This window comes from Nuphar pumila, chromosome 6, assembly GCF_984573655.1.
Source record: "Nuphar pumila chromosome 6, dmNupPumi1.hap1.1, whole genome shotgun sequence".
Lineage (NCBI taxonomy): Eukaryota > Viridiplantae > Streptophyta > Magnoliopsida > Nymphaeales > Nymphaeaceae > Nuphar > Nuphar pumila.
Window position 1 is genome coordinate 45,456,865 of NC_143254.1, and position 17,950 is coordinate 45,474,814.

At 36.8% G+C, this 17,950-nt stretch overlaps 1 protein-coding gene across 2 annotated transcripts in view; it reads right to left on the bottom strand.

Annotated features, from left to right (window-relative positions):
• Positions 1 to 17,950, bottom strand: part of LOC149834769 (AP-5 complex subunit zeta-1) — a 116,818-nt gene that overhangs the window by 16,349 nt on the left and 82,519 nt on the right. For both annotated transcript variants that reach the window (XM_090011539.1, XM_090011540.1), the window contains 2 exons: positions 12,970 to 13,041; positions 12,749 to 12,796 (listed from right to left, as the gene is read on the bottom strand). In XM_090011539.1, coding sequence (XP_089867665.1) covers positions 12,749 to 12,796; positions 12,970 to 13,041 — 120 coding nt within the window. The remainder of the gene's footprint in view (positions 1 to 12,748; positions 12,797 to 12,969; positions 13,042 to 17,950) is intronic.

Genomic DNA, 17,950 nt, shown 5'->3' on the forward strand with positions numbered 1-17,950 from the left:
TTTAGTAGACATACTTTGATCTACTTCCTTAAACACAAATCTAAAGTTTTTTGGTGCTTTAAAAATTTTTATAATCTCATTAAAAATCAATTTAAAACAAATATTAAAATCTTGCGCTCCGACTCAAGGGGAGAGTTTCTTTTAAATGAATTTCAATCCTATCTAAAAACTCATGGTATTTTACACCAAAGATCTTGTCCTAGGACCCCCCAACAAAATGGTATTTCTGAAAGAAAGCACCGTCATATTATTAAAACTGCTAGGACCCTACTCATTTCAAAAGAAATTCAAAAAAAAAATGGTTGAAGCCACTCTCACCACGGTATATCTAATAAATAGAATGCCTTCTCAAACTTTGGAAAACAAATCTCCAATTGAAAAACTCTTTAAAATCTCTCCCGATTTGAAAAGACTAAAGGTCTTCGGATGTAAATGTTTTATGCTTCTTGAAAAATATAACAAACTCACTCCTAAAGCTATAAAATGTATTTTTCTTGGATATGTCGAAAATCAAAAAGGTTATCGAAGCTATGATCCAAAAAATGATAAAATTTATGTTTCTAGAAATGTAACATTTCTTGAAAATGAAAATAGATTTGATCTTGAAAAACTTAAGGAAGAATCTGAGTATGTCTTCTTGTTTGATTTGTTACCTAAATCAAATAATAATAATAATAATAATAATTTTGAGTCAAATAATGAACCAAGTGAAGAAAGAGAACCAACTAATAACCTCGTACAATACTCTAGACGAGATAATAGGGAGCATCCATGTGCTTTTGAAAAGTATAATCAACCAACAAATGTTAAAGAGTTTAGTGTTAAAAGATATGGGCAGATACATAGGCCTTCAAATAGGTTTGTCTTCTATGAATCCTTCTCTCAAACTATAGGGCATACTTTCTAGCAATTCATTCATATCATGAACCATCTAACTATAAAAAATCTAAAAACATAAAAGAATTGGTAGAAACTATGAAAATAAAATTAGATGTATTACACAAGGCTCATACTTGGGCAGTCCAACATCTTCGTAAGAGAAATGAAACAATAGGATGTAGATGGGTATTTAAAGTTAAAATAAAGAATGATGGATCTCTAGAAAGATATACAGCAAGATTAGTTGCAAAAGAATATTCACAGAAATATTGTAAAACCCAAGGTTTTTAAGGAAAAACAAAAGCTTTTGGGTCGGGTCCGAACGCGGGTCGACTCTGGATCTGGGTCGAGTCTGGACCCGACCCGAATCCAAACCAGGTACCTGATACCCCATGTGCCTTTTTAAGCAACGCAAGGGTTTAGGGTTTTCTCATTCGAGAAAACCCCTCCTCTTTCATTGTTCGCTCTCTCTCTTCTCCCGTTCGGGCTCCGCTCCACTCTCGTCCAACGTTCGAGCGCCGACCTACACCTCATCAGGGCTCTCACCGGCGACACCCTCTCTCTCTCGAAGCCACCCACCCCCCTCTCAAGTTCCCTCTGTCACCATAGCCCTCACCGAAGCCTCGTCTCTCCAACGAACCCGAACCCCCCTCTCGTTGTTTCCGCCCCTTATCGGCGATGCCCTCCTCTCAGGTAACTCCTCACCCCTCTCTCGCTCAGTCTTCTTCGTCTTTTGTCCTTTTTTTTCTCCCCCACACACTCTTTCTTGTTGGGTCGGCAGGGGAGGGGCCGAGCCCCCCTCCCTGCTTCCTCTGATTTCAAGGGAGGAGCCGAGCCCCCTCCCTGCTCCATCTGATTTCAAGGGAGGGGTAATGCCCCTGCCGCCTACCTATCTTGGCTGACAGGGGCAATGCCCCTGTCATCCTTTGATTGTTGGGCAGGCAGGGGCTCGCCCCCTGCCGCCTCTTGGTTTCTGGGAAGGCAGGGGATCGCCCCCTGTCGCCTATTGATTCTCGACGGGCATGGGCTCGCCCTCTGCCGCCTCACTGTTGTCGACAGGCAGGGGCTCGCCCCCTGTCGCTTAACTGATTTCGACAAACAGGGGCACACCCCTGTTGCCTCTCTCTTTTTCGATCGACAGTCCAAGGGCGATTCCCTGCCTCACTTTTTATTCTCCGCATGATAAATAATGTAGCACTGAATACTCACACTTTTGCAGACTTCGCATCGAACCCGCTCTGGCTCTGCGGCCTAAGCCTCGTATCATCTACACTCGTAGACGCACACAGTTGCACGACATCCCGAGGTAGGGGAAAGTTGCACGAAGGGTTTGTATGAATGAAATAAAATATAAGGTTTCTGTGATAGAATAGTTTATTTGGCATACATGCTTACCTGTGGGATTACTTAACTTGTGATTGTCTGTTTTGCGTTTCCTCATCCTTATTCTTTTGAAATTGCATGCTTAATGTAAAACTCTTCGGGTAGACTCATTTCTAGAGAGAAACCCACGACAATTGCTACTGTAACCGGACTTTAAGATAGGTACGGTATAACTTTTACGAGAGGTAATGAAGTACCCTGAAGTGGGCAATCAACACCTTATAGATATCAATGAGATAATGTCGGCCTCCACAGGCCAATTGCTCAAAGAGCAATACATGTCATGTATGAACCAAAAGAACCATAAGACATTAATTGTTGACCTCTCATCGTAGTCGTACCTCTATGAAGGTACGATCGTACTTTTGGACAAGTACGTCCCATGTGTGTTACGATGTTTGGATGATGAGGTTGTAGCAACCTCGATGCGTACATTTAGCACAATGCTGAGATCACATAAATGGTGACAACTCGCCTTCACAGGCAAGATGTTCGAGTGGGTCTAACAGACCAGAGCATGTAGAATGGGGCGGCGGTTAAGAAACCCCCGTATTACCCATTCGACCTTCACGGTTCATCAAGGGAGATGATGGACGGTACAAAAACTCTGATGGACAGGTTGTAAGAACAACCCTACGGGCAAAAGACGCGGTTTCCCCAGTCATCGGAGTTAGGAGAATTTGGATTACCATAAATTATCCTAGGTGGTAACTCTCAGGTACTTTTGCAGAAGTTAGATGCATCCATGGGCCACGAATGCCTTTGGGGATTTACTCTCTTGGTCACTGACCGTCCCCTTAGGAGCGGACTCAGTCAGCCATCCGGGTTAATGAAAACAAACCCCCGGATCGATTTCGGTTGTTTCTACGTTTCGCGTCTATGCGTACCCACAGGCCAGTTAATATCAGAACTTAAAGAATATCTTTTTGAATAGTTATAGATGATTGAGACTTACACTGCTTGAAATGTTTCAAATAATAGCTCTTTGCACATATTACACTGATTAGAATAGATTACAATTGTACTGGTTGTTTTAATATAATAATTGTTTATCTCATGAATGTCCTGCTTTATTTTATTCTACTTATCTCTTCGTGCACCTACTGGTTTGTTATGAAACTGACCCATTTCATGGGCAGGTGATGAGTAGGACTACACAAGCGACCGATGGCGTGATGCAACATGGCTCAAGATTTCTCTTCTTTCTATTGGCGGCTTGGCTCTGAGTTTTGGAGTTTTTCTTTAGATTATTGAACTTTGGAAAAATGCTCATTTTGTAATAAACTGCAAATTTTATGAATAATCTATTGTCTCATTTCCTCAATTCTTTTAAGTAGTTGTTTGTGTGAATAATGTTTTCTTTTTCGGCTAACGTACCCAGGATTGTTGACTTGTGTTCCTTTCTAAATGTCTTCCGCTGTCGTTTTAAAGTGAAAACTTTAAATCTTTGAAAGGTTTTTCGATAATGTTTTTGAAATTACAAGTTGAAATTTTGGGGCGTTACAGCTGTGATATCAAAAGTGCGATTTATATTGCCAAAAACCACATATTTCATGAGCGGACCAAACACATCGAGATGGACTGCCACTATTCGAGAAACATATCTGAAAGGAGTCATAGATCTTCTATATGCAACTTCTGAATATCAGTTGGCAGATTTCTTCACCAAAGCGTTGTCCTCTCCGCGATTCAACTTCCTTCTTGTCAAACTTTCGGTCATCATGCCCTTAGTTTGAGGGGGGTGTTAAATTGTAATTCATAACATTGTATTCTCTATATATATTTTATATATATATAAAAGAAGATACATATACATATATATTTCATATATATGTACATGTATCTACCTACTTATATATATATATAATATATTTCTTTCTTGTACTAGTTGTAGGGGTATTTTAGTCATTTCTCTATTTTGTGCATATTCATATTATTGAATATGATTGTAATTCTTTATTTTTTATTGATTTCTTATTTCTTATTTTTCTTTTTAAAAATTGAATGCCGTGTACCTTGGGGGGCCTCTTTCTAGTCATTGAGCCCCTCCAACGGTCACATTTATGACCATTGGAGGGGCTCCAACGACTAGAAGTGGAGCCCCTCCAAGGCCACTTCTCTATATAAAGGGGCTTCCCCCTTGTATTTGCTTAAGCCTTTGAGTCAAAGCCATTCACTTCAATAAAAATTTTCCATATTATTTTTATGCCCTTGTGCATTTGTGAACCATTGTGGGTGGTGCCTTTGTGTTCTAAGAGTTCTTATTTTACTTTCTTGCTTACTTCATTCATCAAGATCTTAGTATCTTGATCATAGTGCCTCTTTTGAAGACACTTTCACAACTACTTCCCTGACGTTTCGCTCCTGAGTACAATTATGTAAGTTTGCATAAAGGTTTCGCAAGTAATGTGCCTAAGGTCTGTTGACTTGTTTCAAAAATACAAATTTCGCTAAATTACTATTAAAACTCTGATAAACGAATGATTTTAAGGCTTTTAAATTTTTTTCTAAAAGTTACAAGTCCAGGATTTTTGGGGCGTTACAAATATGGAATTGATTATTAAGAAACATTTGCCGCAGTAGCTCGCATGACCAGAGTTAGGGCTCTAGTTGCAGTAGCGTCTATTAGAAAATGACCTATATATCAGTCAGATGTTAAAAATGCTTTCTTAAATGAAAATTTAAATGAAGAAGTTTATATAGATCCTCCCTCTCGTCTAACTATTAAAAATGGAATGGTTCTTTATCTTAAAAAAACTATAAATGGGCTTAAACAAGCACCTAAAGCATGGTATTATCAGTTTAGTGGAACTATGATGAACCTTGGATTTAAATCATGTTATACTGACACTACTCTTTTTATAAGATCTACTGGTACCTCACATTCACATATCATTATGCTTTTGTATGTTGATGATATGATCATCCCTGGGAATGATAAGAAGGGAATTGAAGAAATTAAGATTATACTTAAGAAATCTTTTGATATGACTGACCTTAGTTTTTTGAGATATTTTTTAAAGTAGCATACTCGCTAAGACGGTACATTTTGTTTCAAATAAAGCTTGCAGTTTTGAAATATTTTTTAGGAATTGAAGTAGCATACTCACCAAGAGAGTATATTTTGTCTCAAATTAAGTTTGCAGCTGATAGTATTGCACATTCGAGAATCACAGAAACAAAATATGAGAGCTGAAAACAGAATTTTATTAAATAATCCAACTCCTTATAGGCAACTTATCGGATCATTAATGTACTTATCTATTACGAGGCCAGACATTGCACAAGAAGTACATACTGCAAGTCAGTTTCAACATGCGCCTCCATCAGTTCACATGAGTGTCATGTTAAGAATAGTTTGATACATCAAGAAAATTACATCTAAAAGGTTATTCTTATGCTATTCATCATTTTTAAATCTTATTGCTTATATTGATTCTGACTGGGAAGGATATCTGTAACGACTCCAACTCATAACCCTTAAAAATGTGGATTTTTTTTTCAATCATTGCGGAAATATTCCCAGAAACCCGGGGCCTTTACGGTTTCAATTCCAATTGGATAACCAAACACATCACAAGAGATCTTACATTTATCATCTCAAACCATAGCAAACTCATTATTTATCAATGATGAACAAAAAAGTGTTTAAACAAGAGTTGCAAGAAACATATGAGAGTTATTTAAATGACATAAAAGAAAATAAGAAAAAACTGGGTTACGTTGTCCCTTCGTGAACTATCCAACAAAAGTGTGACCCCCGTAGCTCTACCAGAAGCTAGTCGCTTCACTGATCTCCTGCGGCTGCGAAAAACTATAGAAGTAGGGTGTCAGAACCGAAATCCTGATCACAGGTACCTCTAACGAAATAAGTGAGTTAAATAACACAGATAAGATTTTATACAATAATTTAGGAGAATGCAATTATGATAATTAAATAATTAAATTTAAACATTCATGCAGTAAGAAACAATAATAAGCATGAGAGAACATTAATAAATAACAGAGATCACAATTTAAATAACCAAGACATTTAACATGCTTTAGGAAACAAATTATGCATTCACCAACATTTAACAGTTAAGAGAATAAGTAAATATGCATGATCTAATGCATAGCAGAAAAATGCATGATTTATGTGCAATGCATAAACACTTTATTATTTTTCCTTAAAGTTTTCTTTTTCATATGCATGCTTTATTAAATGCATACAATTTAAGTTCGCTTTTTTAATTACCGTTGCCCGCGGATACACCAAACGGGTAAAATTTGTCGATGTCAAGTAGGGTTTTCAGGGTAACTTAGCACATAAGTTGTATTTTATTACTGAGTTTCAAACTTAGCCCTCGACTGAATCATCTTCGAAATATTAGACCTCTACATCTAATGTCGGGATACTAAGGACCTCCATATCCAATAGTGTCATTTTTCTTGGTATACCTAAACAACAATAGTTGTGTTTACACAACACCCCCAGGTAAAATGGCGGACTCTCCCTAAAACCGTAGTCAGGAGAAAGAACCTCAATATCGGGTTCAGGAGTAACAAATAGCGCACACGGAGTTTTTGTATCCTCGTGGTCCCCCAAAACTGAATCTCTAAGATTCTTATTCTTCCGATGGGAGATCCCAAAACGTATATTACACTGTTCTTATTCATTATCTTTTTATTAGAAGCTAATTATTGAGTTTTGCAATTCAGCATGCAAAGGAAAAAGCTCGCATCTTCCCCTGCGAGAACCATCATGGGACTCCCGCCCGTAAAAAAGTATAGAACAGTGCAATATCATACAATAACAATAATGTGATTTTTGTGATGCATTTAAAATAATTCATAAGAGAGCAAACCAAAGCTCAAGGCTCTCCGACCTGTGATGATTCATTTAGACCATCGATGCATCATATGCAAAAACCATAACATGTCATATATGAAATAAATCACATACTTTCTAGATGCACGTTCATATAGGAAAATTTAACCATGCAAATGAACCAAGAGTATTTAAAGCATGTGTATATTCAGTTCACATGATAATAACACGTGCAAGTTTTCATGTAATGCACATATTTAATTCAATGACATGCTTTCATTCACTACGCATAAATATGTCGAGTGCATATTTTCATCGTATGCTTATTCAAGTCAATGCATGGATGCTTTGAGTGTACATATCCATGTACATGCATATTCCCATCACGTGTACCTGTTCATGTCTTTGCATGATTTCCTTTACTACATATATTTATGGCAAATGTGTGATAGAAAGCATAAGTGGTTACATAAGCAAACTAACCATAACATGCACAACATTGCCGAGAAAAAGTGAGACACGAAGGATGTGACAATCATTCTACAACAGGCAACTACTGCCCAGTGTTACAATGAACAACCATACAGGTGGCCTTAGCACCAAGCATATGGGGTATATGCAGGCGGCATCATCAATCAATTGTTTCATCAGTAAGCAAGGGACACAACAAAAGGCCAAAAATCAGTGCTTCTGCAAGCATGTGTATAATAAGAAAAATACATGAATTAAGGCTTCTTCAGCCCAGTGGCTAGATTGGGTCGAATGCCTCATGCTTGTGTGGGTTGCAAGTCTGACACTACTCATAGTCATGATTTAGGTGAAAACTGTTAAAAAGTACTTTTTCAATTAAATAACAGAATATAACAATTGATTAAATTCAGAATGAAACATGAAAATACTAGCATAAAACCATCATATTGTGTCTTTGCAAGGACTAAGAACTACTAGAAAACAATCTAGGCAATTAGCAGCTAGTTGGTCTCATAATTTCCTTGAAATTAGTCAACAGAAGCAGAGTTGGCTAGGTACCAAGAGGTTCTCGGTCAACTAAGCAACTACTGAGCTTGCTTTTATCATTATAGGGCAATGCTTAGTTGCAGTAATCATAGGTGAGACATTGCAGTATAAGGATAGGTCCCATGGTGTATGACTGTGGATGATATAATGTTCTCATAATATGATTATATGTATATAATCTCATTTGATTCACTAGAGGAGACTCGTACCTTTGCATGGAGGAAAAAAACAGAATAAATGGTGAAATATATGGGATGGGATGGAGAAGAAGGCTTCTCCTTCTTCTTCTTCATCCTTCTTTCTCTCTTTTCTCTCCTTTCCTCTTTCTCTCTCTTTCTCTCCCTCTCTCCTTTCCGCTTCTTTTTTCTCTTTAAATAATGAGTGGGAGAGGGGGTGACGCCCCCCCTTCCCCAGCCCTCTCTAAGAGAGTTTCCAAAAAGATGGAAACTCTCTCTCTCTCCCTCTAGTTTCCTAATTTTTTTGAAACTCTAAAAAAAGTTGACTTTTCTTTTCTTAAAGCTTCCTACCCTTCTAAAACTCTCTCTTAACCTCTCTTAGGTAAGAATAGAGACTCTTTTAGAGAGTCTCACTCAGCCCAAAAATAAAAATTCAAAAATAATATTATTTAATTAATTAATTAATTATTGATTATTAATAAATTACAATTATCTAAAAACTTCAAAAATAACCAAATTAACCCTAAAGGTTTCTTAACCATAATAAACCCGAAATTAAGGCTTTATATTGAATTTAAAGTTGGAAAAACATTGGACTTGGATTTGGATCCGGATCCGGATCCAAAAATCCAAACTTATACCCAAAACGAAAATAGATCAAGATCTGGATTAAATCCAGATTAAATTGAGTCTTAAATAAGATCCAAATCCATAATAATTCGGATCATAGGCATTGGATCCAACCCAATCCAACTCTGGATCCGTATCGACAAACTACTCAATTTTTGAAAAAATATGATTTTCGGCCCAACCGTAGCCCGAATCGAGAAAAATAAAATATTGTTGCGCTCAGAATTTTGAGATGCATCCAACGACATATTACACAAATATCAAATTCCGAATTTTACCCAAAAATAACCTGAATTTCGCTCGAATTTTGCTTGAATTTAAGGGTCGAAAATAAAACTTTTTCTCACGTTTTAAGTGGCTCGTTTAGACCTAGTTGATGAGACCCGGGCCAAGCCCAGACTCAAAAGCATCGATCAAAAATTGAGGCTCAAACAATTTTTCTCCCATCGAGGCTTTGAAGAAAATGAAATCAAGAAGGGCAGTTGGCCCAGATGGTATACCTATCGAGGCTTGGAAATGCTTGGGAGAGAAAGGTTTAGAATGGTTGACAAATCTTTTTAACTTGATTTGGCGAACAAATAAGATGCCTAATGAGTGGAGGAAGAGTACTTTGGTGCCTTTATATAAGAATAAGGGTGATATACAAGATTGCACAAACTATCGTGGCATAAAACTCATGAGTCATACTATGAAACTTTGGGAGAGGGTGATTGAGTCTAGGTTGAGGAAGGTTGTCATGATATCGGAGAATCAATTTGGTTTTATGCCTGGAAGATCAACTATGGAAGCTATACATCTTCTTAGACAACTTATTGAAAGATATAGAGAGAGGAACAAAGATTTGCATATGGTTTTTATTGATTTAGAGAAGGCATACGATAGAGTACCTAGGGACGTTCTCTGGTAGACAATGATGAAGAAAGGTGTTTCTCTCAAGTACATTAGTATAATTAAAGATATGTATGAAGGAGTAGTGACCAATGTCCGCACTTGTGGAGGGGTGACAACCAATTTTCCGATAACGGTTGGGTTACATCAAGGATCTGCTTTAAGCCCTTTCCTATTTGCGATAGTGATGGATGAGCTTACGAGATCAATTCAAGAAAATGTACCGTGGTGTATGTTGTTTGCTGATGATATTGTTTTGATTGATGAGTCTAGAGCTGGGGTTAATGCTAAGTTAGAATTATGGAGACAGACATTGGAAGCTAGAGGTTTTAAGTTGAGTAAGAGTAAGACTGAATATATGGAATGTCGGTTTAGTAAGCAACGAAGTAGTGATGGGAGTGTAGTGAAACTTGGTGAGCAAGATATACCGGTGAATGATTATTTCAAATATTTGGGATCCATCATTCAAAAGTATGGAGAAATTGATGGAGATGTAAATCATAGGATAAAGGTTGGGTGGATGAAATGGAAAAGTGCTACTGGAGTGCTGTGCGATCGTAGAATGCCATTGCGGTTGAAGGGAAAGTTTTATAGGACGACTATTAGACCCGCTTTACTATATGGTACGGAATGTTGGGCTGCCAAGAGACATCATATTCAAAAAATGAGTGTAGCTGAGATGCGGATGCTTAGATGGATGTGTGGAAATACAATAAAAGATAAGATTCGGAACGAAGAGATACGTAAGAAGGTAGGTGTTGCACCCATTGAAAATAAGATGCGAGAGAATCGTTTACGGTGGTTTGGACATATTCGGCGAAGGCCTAATGATGCTCCAGTTAGAAGGTTGGAGAAATGGGAAAATATATTAGTTAAAAGAGGTCGGGGTAGGCCTAGGAAGACTTGGATGGAGATGATAGGAAAGGATATGAATGCTTTGAACCTCACCGAGGACATGGCGTTGGATAGAAATGATTGGAGGAAAAGGATTCATGTGGAAGACCCAAAATGAATTTCTTTTTTGGTTCATATCGCTGACCCCAATTGTTTTGGGATGAAGGCGTAGTTGTTGTTGTTGTTGTTGTTGTTGTTGTAAACAATTTTTCTCCCAGACTTAGACAAATTTTCGAGAATCTCAAATTTAACTAAGTGTGAAAATACGTGATATTATAATATCCCAATAAGCGTCACTCAACTACAAGTTTTTGTTTGTTTGTAGGTGATTCTCTCATTTCTTAGAGATGCAAAAAACAACAGAAAGTGTCTTTATCTTCCACGAAAGTTGAATATAGGACGATGGCTACAACAACAACCAAGGTCATACGGATGGAATCATTACTTTTAGATATGGGTGTTGATGATTCAGGACCTTCAAGATTATGTTGTGATAACAAAAGTGTCATATATAGCTAGCAATCACACATTTCATGAACGAACAAAACATATTGAGATGAATTGTCACTATGTTCGAGAAGAATACTTGAAGGGGACAATTACTTTACCATATGTTCAGTCCGAGTTTCAGATTGCAAACTTCTTTACCAAAGCTCTTCCTCTACCAAGATTTTTGTATCTTAGCAAACTTTCGATGATCTCATTGTAAGTTTGAGAATGAGTGTTAAAATATAGTGTATATATTTTTATACCTAACTGATATACGTATATTTATACAATATACGTATATCAAGGATATTTTGGTCATTTAACAGTATGTAATATAATACAGTCCAATAGGGAGTGCAAAGTTTTTTTTGTTTTTTTTCTGTTTTTTTATGTAAGTCAAAATGACTGCCTCCCTTTCAAATGTATGTGATGCTCTATAAATAGAGTCTCGCTCCTCTATGTAAAATATGCTTTTCTAAGCATATTGGCTATTTACAAAAATCTGTTTTTACATTGTGCTCTTATGGAATTTGTGCCATTGTGCTCTTGTGGAATTCGTGCTTTTGTATCTCTTTTATGAGATTGTTATCGTTCATTATAGACCATATTATATTTGTGCACTTGTGTAGCCCTTCGTTGGCATTGTGATTGTGCATATCTTGTTTCATTACAATACCAACCACATTGATATGGACAGTTGTTCTGCAAAGCAGTTTCCAGAAGGATATCTTTAGTTTTTATTTTGTTCAAGTTGTCGCTTGTAAGCATCTTCGTGGAGCCTTGCCTAATTTAGAATTTTCAGCTGCTCTTCAGCTAACTATTCTTGATATCAGCACAAGATTGTAGACGGTAGGTTAGTGTATGTTACAGAATCTGGTATTATTTTTACTTTTTCTAACTTCACTCTTTTAAGAGTTATGCATTTTAATCTCCTTGTTTCCTTTGGCAGATGCAGGAGATTTCAAGCTTCTTTGCTAATTTTTCTTACTGCACATATGTTTTATGTATTATTACTCGTTAATAAATGAAATATTCACTTTTCACTCTAGAGTTCCAGTTCTATGACATTACAAGCGCGACAGTGTATGAATTTGAACAGAATGAAAACATAATGGCACGGTTAAGTAACAATCTGAACAGGCTTTTAAATATTTGAAGAGTTGAGAGCTTTCTCATTTCAAACTATGCAAAAATATACAAGATTCTCAACTACATAGTCATATGGATCCTTTTCCCAATGCTTGTGAATATGAGCACAAGCAGATTTCAAAAAGTTAGACTTCTACTGAATGTCTTGGACCATCTCCCATAGTAAATATTCAAAGAATCATAACCAAGACCTAGAGATATTGTATGTTAAGCAATCAGATAACAGTATAATAGCCTCCACTCATGGAAAAACCAATTTTTGGCATTTCCTGATGCTGAGAGTCGTATTGTGCAGACATTTTTGGCAATTAAATTCTAACCAACCGCACATTATTTGTCATTCTTCTAAAGCTTCACAAATGATTATAAGCTTTATACCACACTAGTACTGAAGATTGAAAAAGGCAAGAATCGGAAGGAATTTGGTTTTTGCCTTTGCAGTGCTGTCATATGCTTCTCCAAGTCTGTCAATGATAGGTTTCTGCAGTAAAAATCAACTGCATAGTTATAACTATATTCCAAGAAGAATAAATATGAATTCAAGTTTACAATGAGCATTGACTAAATATTGCAACAGGCACAAACTGTACATAAAAGAATCCAAAACAATCACACACGCCCGACATAAAATTGCTGCAATATTTACTGCAAGACCTTCAGTAATGCAATGAAACCAGGGGAACGCTGAAATGATGCCAACATAAATTCAAGCAGACTCCTTCGCACCTGAGGCACATGGTAAACAAATGAGGATTGTAATTGGAAGAACACCAACACCTAAGAAAAATATGGTCTTATTATAAGCATCTCCAGCATATCAAAAAGATCAAGACAAAGCATGACCCAAAAACATGTACAAGCTGGACCCTGCAAACATCAAGATCCTCCTACCACAAGGTGAATGAGAACAAGATTAAGTGGAAAAAGCTCAGGATATTTCTGAAGTCACTACAAAAGAAGAATGTTACAAAACAAGTAAATAAACTACATGTGGTCCTCGTGCAATAAACAAGAGATCAAGTAGAGGACAATTCATGACAAGATACTGACTTTCTGGAAAGCCTAATCTGGGCACTGCAACCGCATATATCATACATATTCGTACATGCATGGAATAAATGGTTGGACGAAGAATGCTTGTACAACAGTCTCAACTGTTCTTGGGAATTTCTCAGCAAGGTAGCTGAGTTGAAAATATTACAGGATGTGTCTATTATGGTACTGAACCACCATTAACTTATGGTGGTACACACTGGATTTATATAGTTTAATCTCCAAAAGTAAAAACTAACCTTTGGATCATGTTAGCATGTTCTATCTACTATTTTCATGTGTTAAGTCGACTCCAACATGATCTTTCAGGCTATTTGTAAAAAACATGTCTTTATAAAGTGTAAGGCTTAGATTTTTCACCTTCTTGAAAGTTGAATTTTGTGGCATATTGGGTATGATTAAACCCACTAATATTAGAAAATAAGCCATGTTAAAAACAAATTTATATGATCATCAAAATTTCAACTACTCTGTGACAACTATATAATGAAGTGCCAAATGAAAAGAGCAACGTCTCCAAGCGAAAGCACGGAAGCACGCACATACACAAGAGGCCACTAAAGGGCAAAATAAACCACAAAAGTGGTCAAGCACAAAAAGAGATAAAAAAATATATTTCACTTCATTGAATGCTTCACTAGAAGCTTAACAAATACATGGGGCTGTGCCCCTTATTTATACACAGCAAGGGACCCAAGGAGGGGCTCCCATAGAGTCGTTGGAGCCCCTCCAATGGTCATATTTATGACCGTTGGAGGGGTCCAACGACTCTATGTGGACCCCTCTCCAATGAAAAAAAAGAAATTAAAAAAACAAAAAAGAAAAAGACTAAAAGAAAAAAGAAAGAAAAAAAAAAGCATATCAAAGATATGCGTGTACAGGTGAAATGACAGAAATACCCCTATCGGGTTTTACAAAAATAGATATATATATATATATATATATATTTATATATATAGATAGACACATAGACATATATATATAATATATATGTGTATGTGTCCTAATCTATATATATATATATATATATATATATAAATATACATCATATTTTAACACCCCCCCTCAAACGCACGGTGAAATCACCGAGAGTTTGCTAAGGAGGAAGTAGAAGCGAGGCGAAGGCAAAGCTTTGGTGAAGAAGTCCGCCAACTGATATTCGGTAGAAACATATGGGAATTGAATGGTGCCTCGTAAGAACTCATCTCGAACATAATGACAGTCCATCTCAATATGCTTTGTCCGTTCATGAAAAGTGTGATTGCTAGCAATATAATGGAGCTCTTGTTGTCACAACACAGCTTTGAAGGAGTTGAGAGTGAGACACCCATATCTTTAAGCAGACTTCTTAACCATATAATCTCAGTTGTGGTAGTGGCCATCGCACGATATTCTGCTTCGGTAGACGAGAGAGAAACTTTACGCTGCTTCTTACACCTCCAGGAGATAAGCGATTCCCCAAGGAACACACAATAACCTGTGGTAGAAATACGATCATCGGGGTTACCCCCCCAATCAGAGTCAGTATACGCAAGTAAAGTAAGAGGTGAAGAAGAGGATAAGAACACTCCCTTAGTTATGGAATTTTTTAGATATCTGATAATTCTCATAACTGCTGCCATGTGAGTAGTGGTAGGGGCAGTTTGAAATTGGCTTGCACTATGAACTGCATGAGAAATGTCAGGCCTGGTGATAGATAAATATGTTAAGGATCCAATCAATTGACGATAAGGCGTGGGATCTGCTAAAGGAGTGCCATCATTGGCTCTCATCTTGGCATTAATCACTTCTGGAGTCTCCACCCTTTTGTCATCAGTCAGCCCAGACCTAGCAATAATGTCAGAGGCAAGCTTCATTTGAGATAGGACATACCCCTTGGGGGAGTATGCAACTTCAATTCCTAAGAAATACCTTAGAAAACCCAGGTCAGACATATCAAAATTTTTCTTAAGAATATTCTTAATAAGATCAATACCTTTCTTATCATTACCTGTGATAATCATATCATCAACATATAATAACAGAATTGTTATATACTCATTAGAAGATTTAACAAACAAAGCAGTATCAGTGTAACATGAGGAGAAGCCATTATCAAGAACTACTTTGCTAAAAAGATCATACCAAGCTTTTGGTGCTTGTTTTAACCCATAAAGAGCTTTGTTTAATTTTAGAATATTACCTTTCCCAATTTCAAGACCCGACGGAGGATCCATAAGAACTTCTTCACATAAAATTCCATTTAAGAATGCATTTTTAACATCAAGTTGGTATATAGGCCATTGTTTGATGGATGCTAAAGCAATTAAGGTTCGTACACTAGTCATTCTGGCCACAGGAGCAAAGGTTTCTTCATAATCAATCCCATATTCTTGGGCATAGCCTTTTGCAACCAGAAGGGCTTTGTATCTCTCAAGAGACCCATCACATTTGGTTTTGACTTTATATACCCATCTACACCCAATTGCTTTTTTTCCTAAAGGTTGAGGAATAATGCTCCAGGTTTGGGCCTTGTTAAGAGCCACTAATTCGATTTTCATAGCTTCAACCCAATGTGGGTGATCTTTAGCTTCCTTGAATGAGGTAGGTTCGTGATACGAATGTATTAACATGAGACAGGCCCTATAATTCGGAGAAAAGGATTCATAGGACACAAATTTTTGTGGTGGCCTACTAGTACGAGAAGATCTCCTAGGTAGATTGTTGTCAGTAGATTCTTCTAAAGAGAAGTCTTGAGAGTATCTGTCAATAGCAGGTTGATGTTCATTTCCTATCCGCCGGGTATAAACATTTGTATCATTAAGATTTTCATTTTGAGAAATATTATCATGTTGTGGTATATCATTATAATGTGAAATTCCATCACAACTAGTATCACAAGTAATATCCTTAGGAGACTCGATTCTAGGAGCTAAGTCAAATAGAAAAGAATAATCGATGTCTTCATTAGATGTGTGGATACCAAAAACATTTTGTTCTTCAATAAAGTTTATATTTCTTGACACATATAATTTATTGTTTCGAATATCATAGCATCTATAGCCTTTTTTATTCTCACCATAGCCAATGAACACACATTCAATAGCTTTAGGTGACAACTTATCTTGTCCTTGACTAAGCACAAAACATTTGCATCCAAAGATTCTTAGTCTATTAAAATCGGGAGTAATTTTAAATAATTTTTCAAAGGGAGAAACATTTTTCAAAGAAGAAGAGGGCATACGATTCACAAGATATCTTACGGTAAGAAGAGCTTCGGCCCAAAAATTTTTAGGAACATTTTTAGACACAAGAAGAGTTCTTGTGGTTTCGATTAAATGCCTATGTTTCCTTTCCGCAAGACCATTTTGTTGCGGAGTTTTAGGACAAGATCGTTGGTGTAAAATTCCATTTGTTTTAAAATAATTTTGAAAATCTTTAGACATGTATTCTCCTCCTGAGTCGGATCTAAAAATGGCTATATTGTGATGGAATTGATTTTGAACAAGAGCGTGAAACTCTTTAAAATTAGTGAAGACATCGGATTTATTTTTGATAATATAAATCCATGTGTATCTAGAAAAATCATCAATAAAAGAAACATAGTAAGAGAAGCCTCCTTTGGACATAACGGGTGTCGGTCCTCATACATCGGAATGCACAAGTTCAAAAGGCCTTTTTGACACAAAATTGCTATGAGAATATGGAAGAGAGTGAATTTTCCCAAGAATACAATCATTGCATGTAAATGTATTTGTATTACAAATTTTTTCCAAAAATGGAAAAAGGTACAATTTGGAAATACTAGGGTGTCCGAGTCTCTTATGCCAAGTCTCAATATCTTTGGATTGAACATGATTACAAAATGATTTGGATGGCAAAGACAAAAAATCCATATAGTAAAAGTCCCCTCTTCTATGGCCTTGCCCAATCCGCTTCCCGGACCGGAGATCCTGCACATAGCAATGGGTTGGTGAAAACGAGACATTACATTCAAAATCGGTAATTTGAGAGACGGAAAAAAGATTTAAATTAAGTTTTGGGATGATCCGGATTTTGGGAACAAAAAATTCTTTGTTTTGGTCATAAATTTTCTCTAGGTTTCCAATACCCTCAACATTTAAAGATGTTCCATCGACGGTGGATACATATGATTTGAATTTATTGAGACTTGGTTTTGATAAAAGCGATGCATTTGGAGTCATATGGAAAGAGGCACCCGAATCAAGAATCCAAGAAGTCATACCTGGGAAAGAAGAGATGGCGGCACCGGAAGTGGAAGGTGAGGATGATGATGTAGAGGCGTTCATCTTCATAAATTGTTGAAGAGTTTCGGTTAGATGAGCAATGGAATCCTTTATGTCACCATCCTTCTTAGAATCTTCATTGATGATTGGAGGGGTTTCTCCCACGGAAGCCACCTTCTTCTTGAATTTAGGGGAATCGGGACGAATATGACCCGGTTCATTACAATTATGACAAATGATTTTTCTTCCTCCACCACCATTATTCTTCCAAAAATGTGGTGGTTTATATGGTCTTACATTGTTGCCGGGTCTAGACACGGCATGCACTTCATCAACATCTCTTTTCAAGGCCAAGC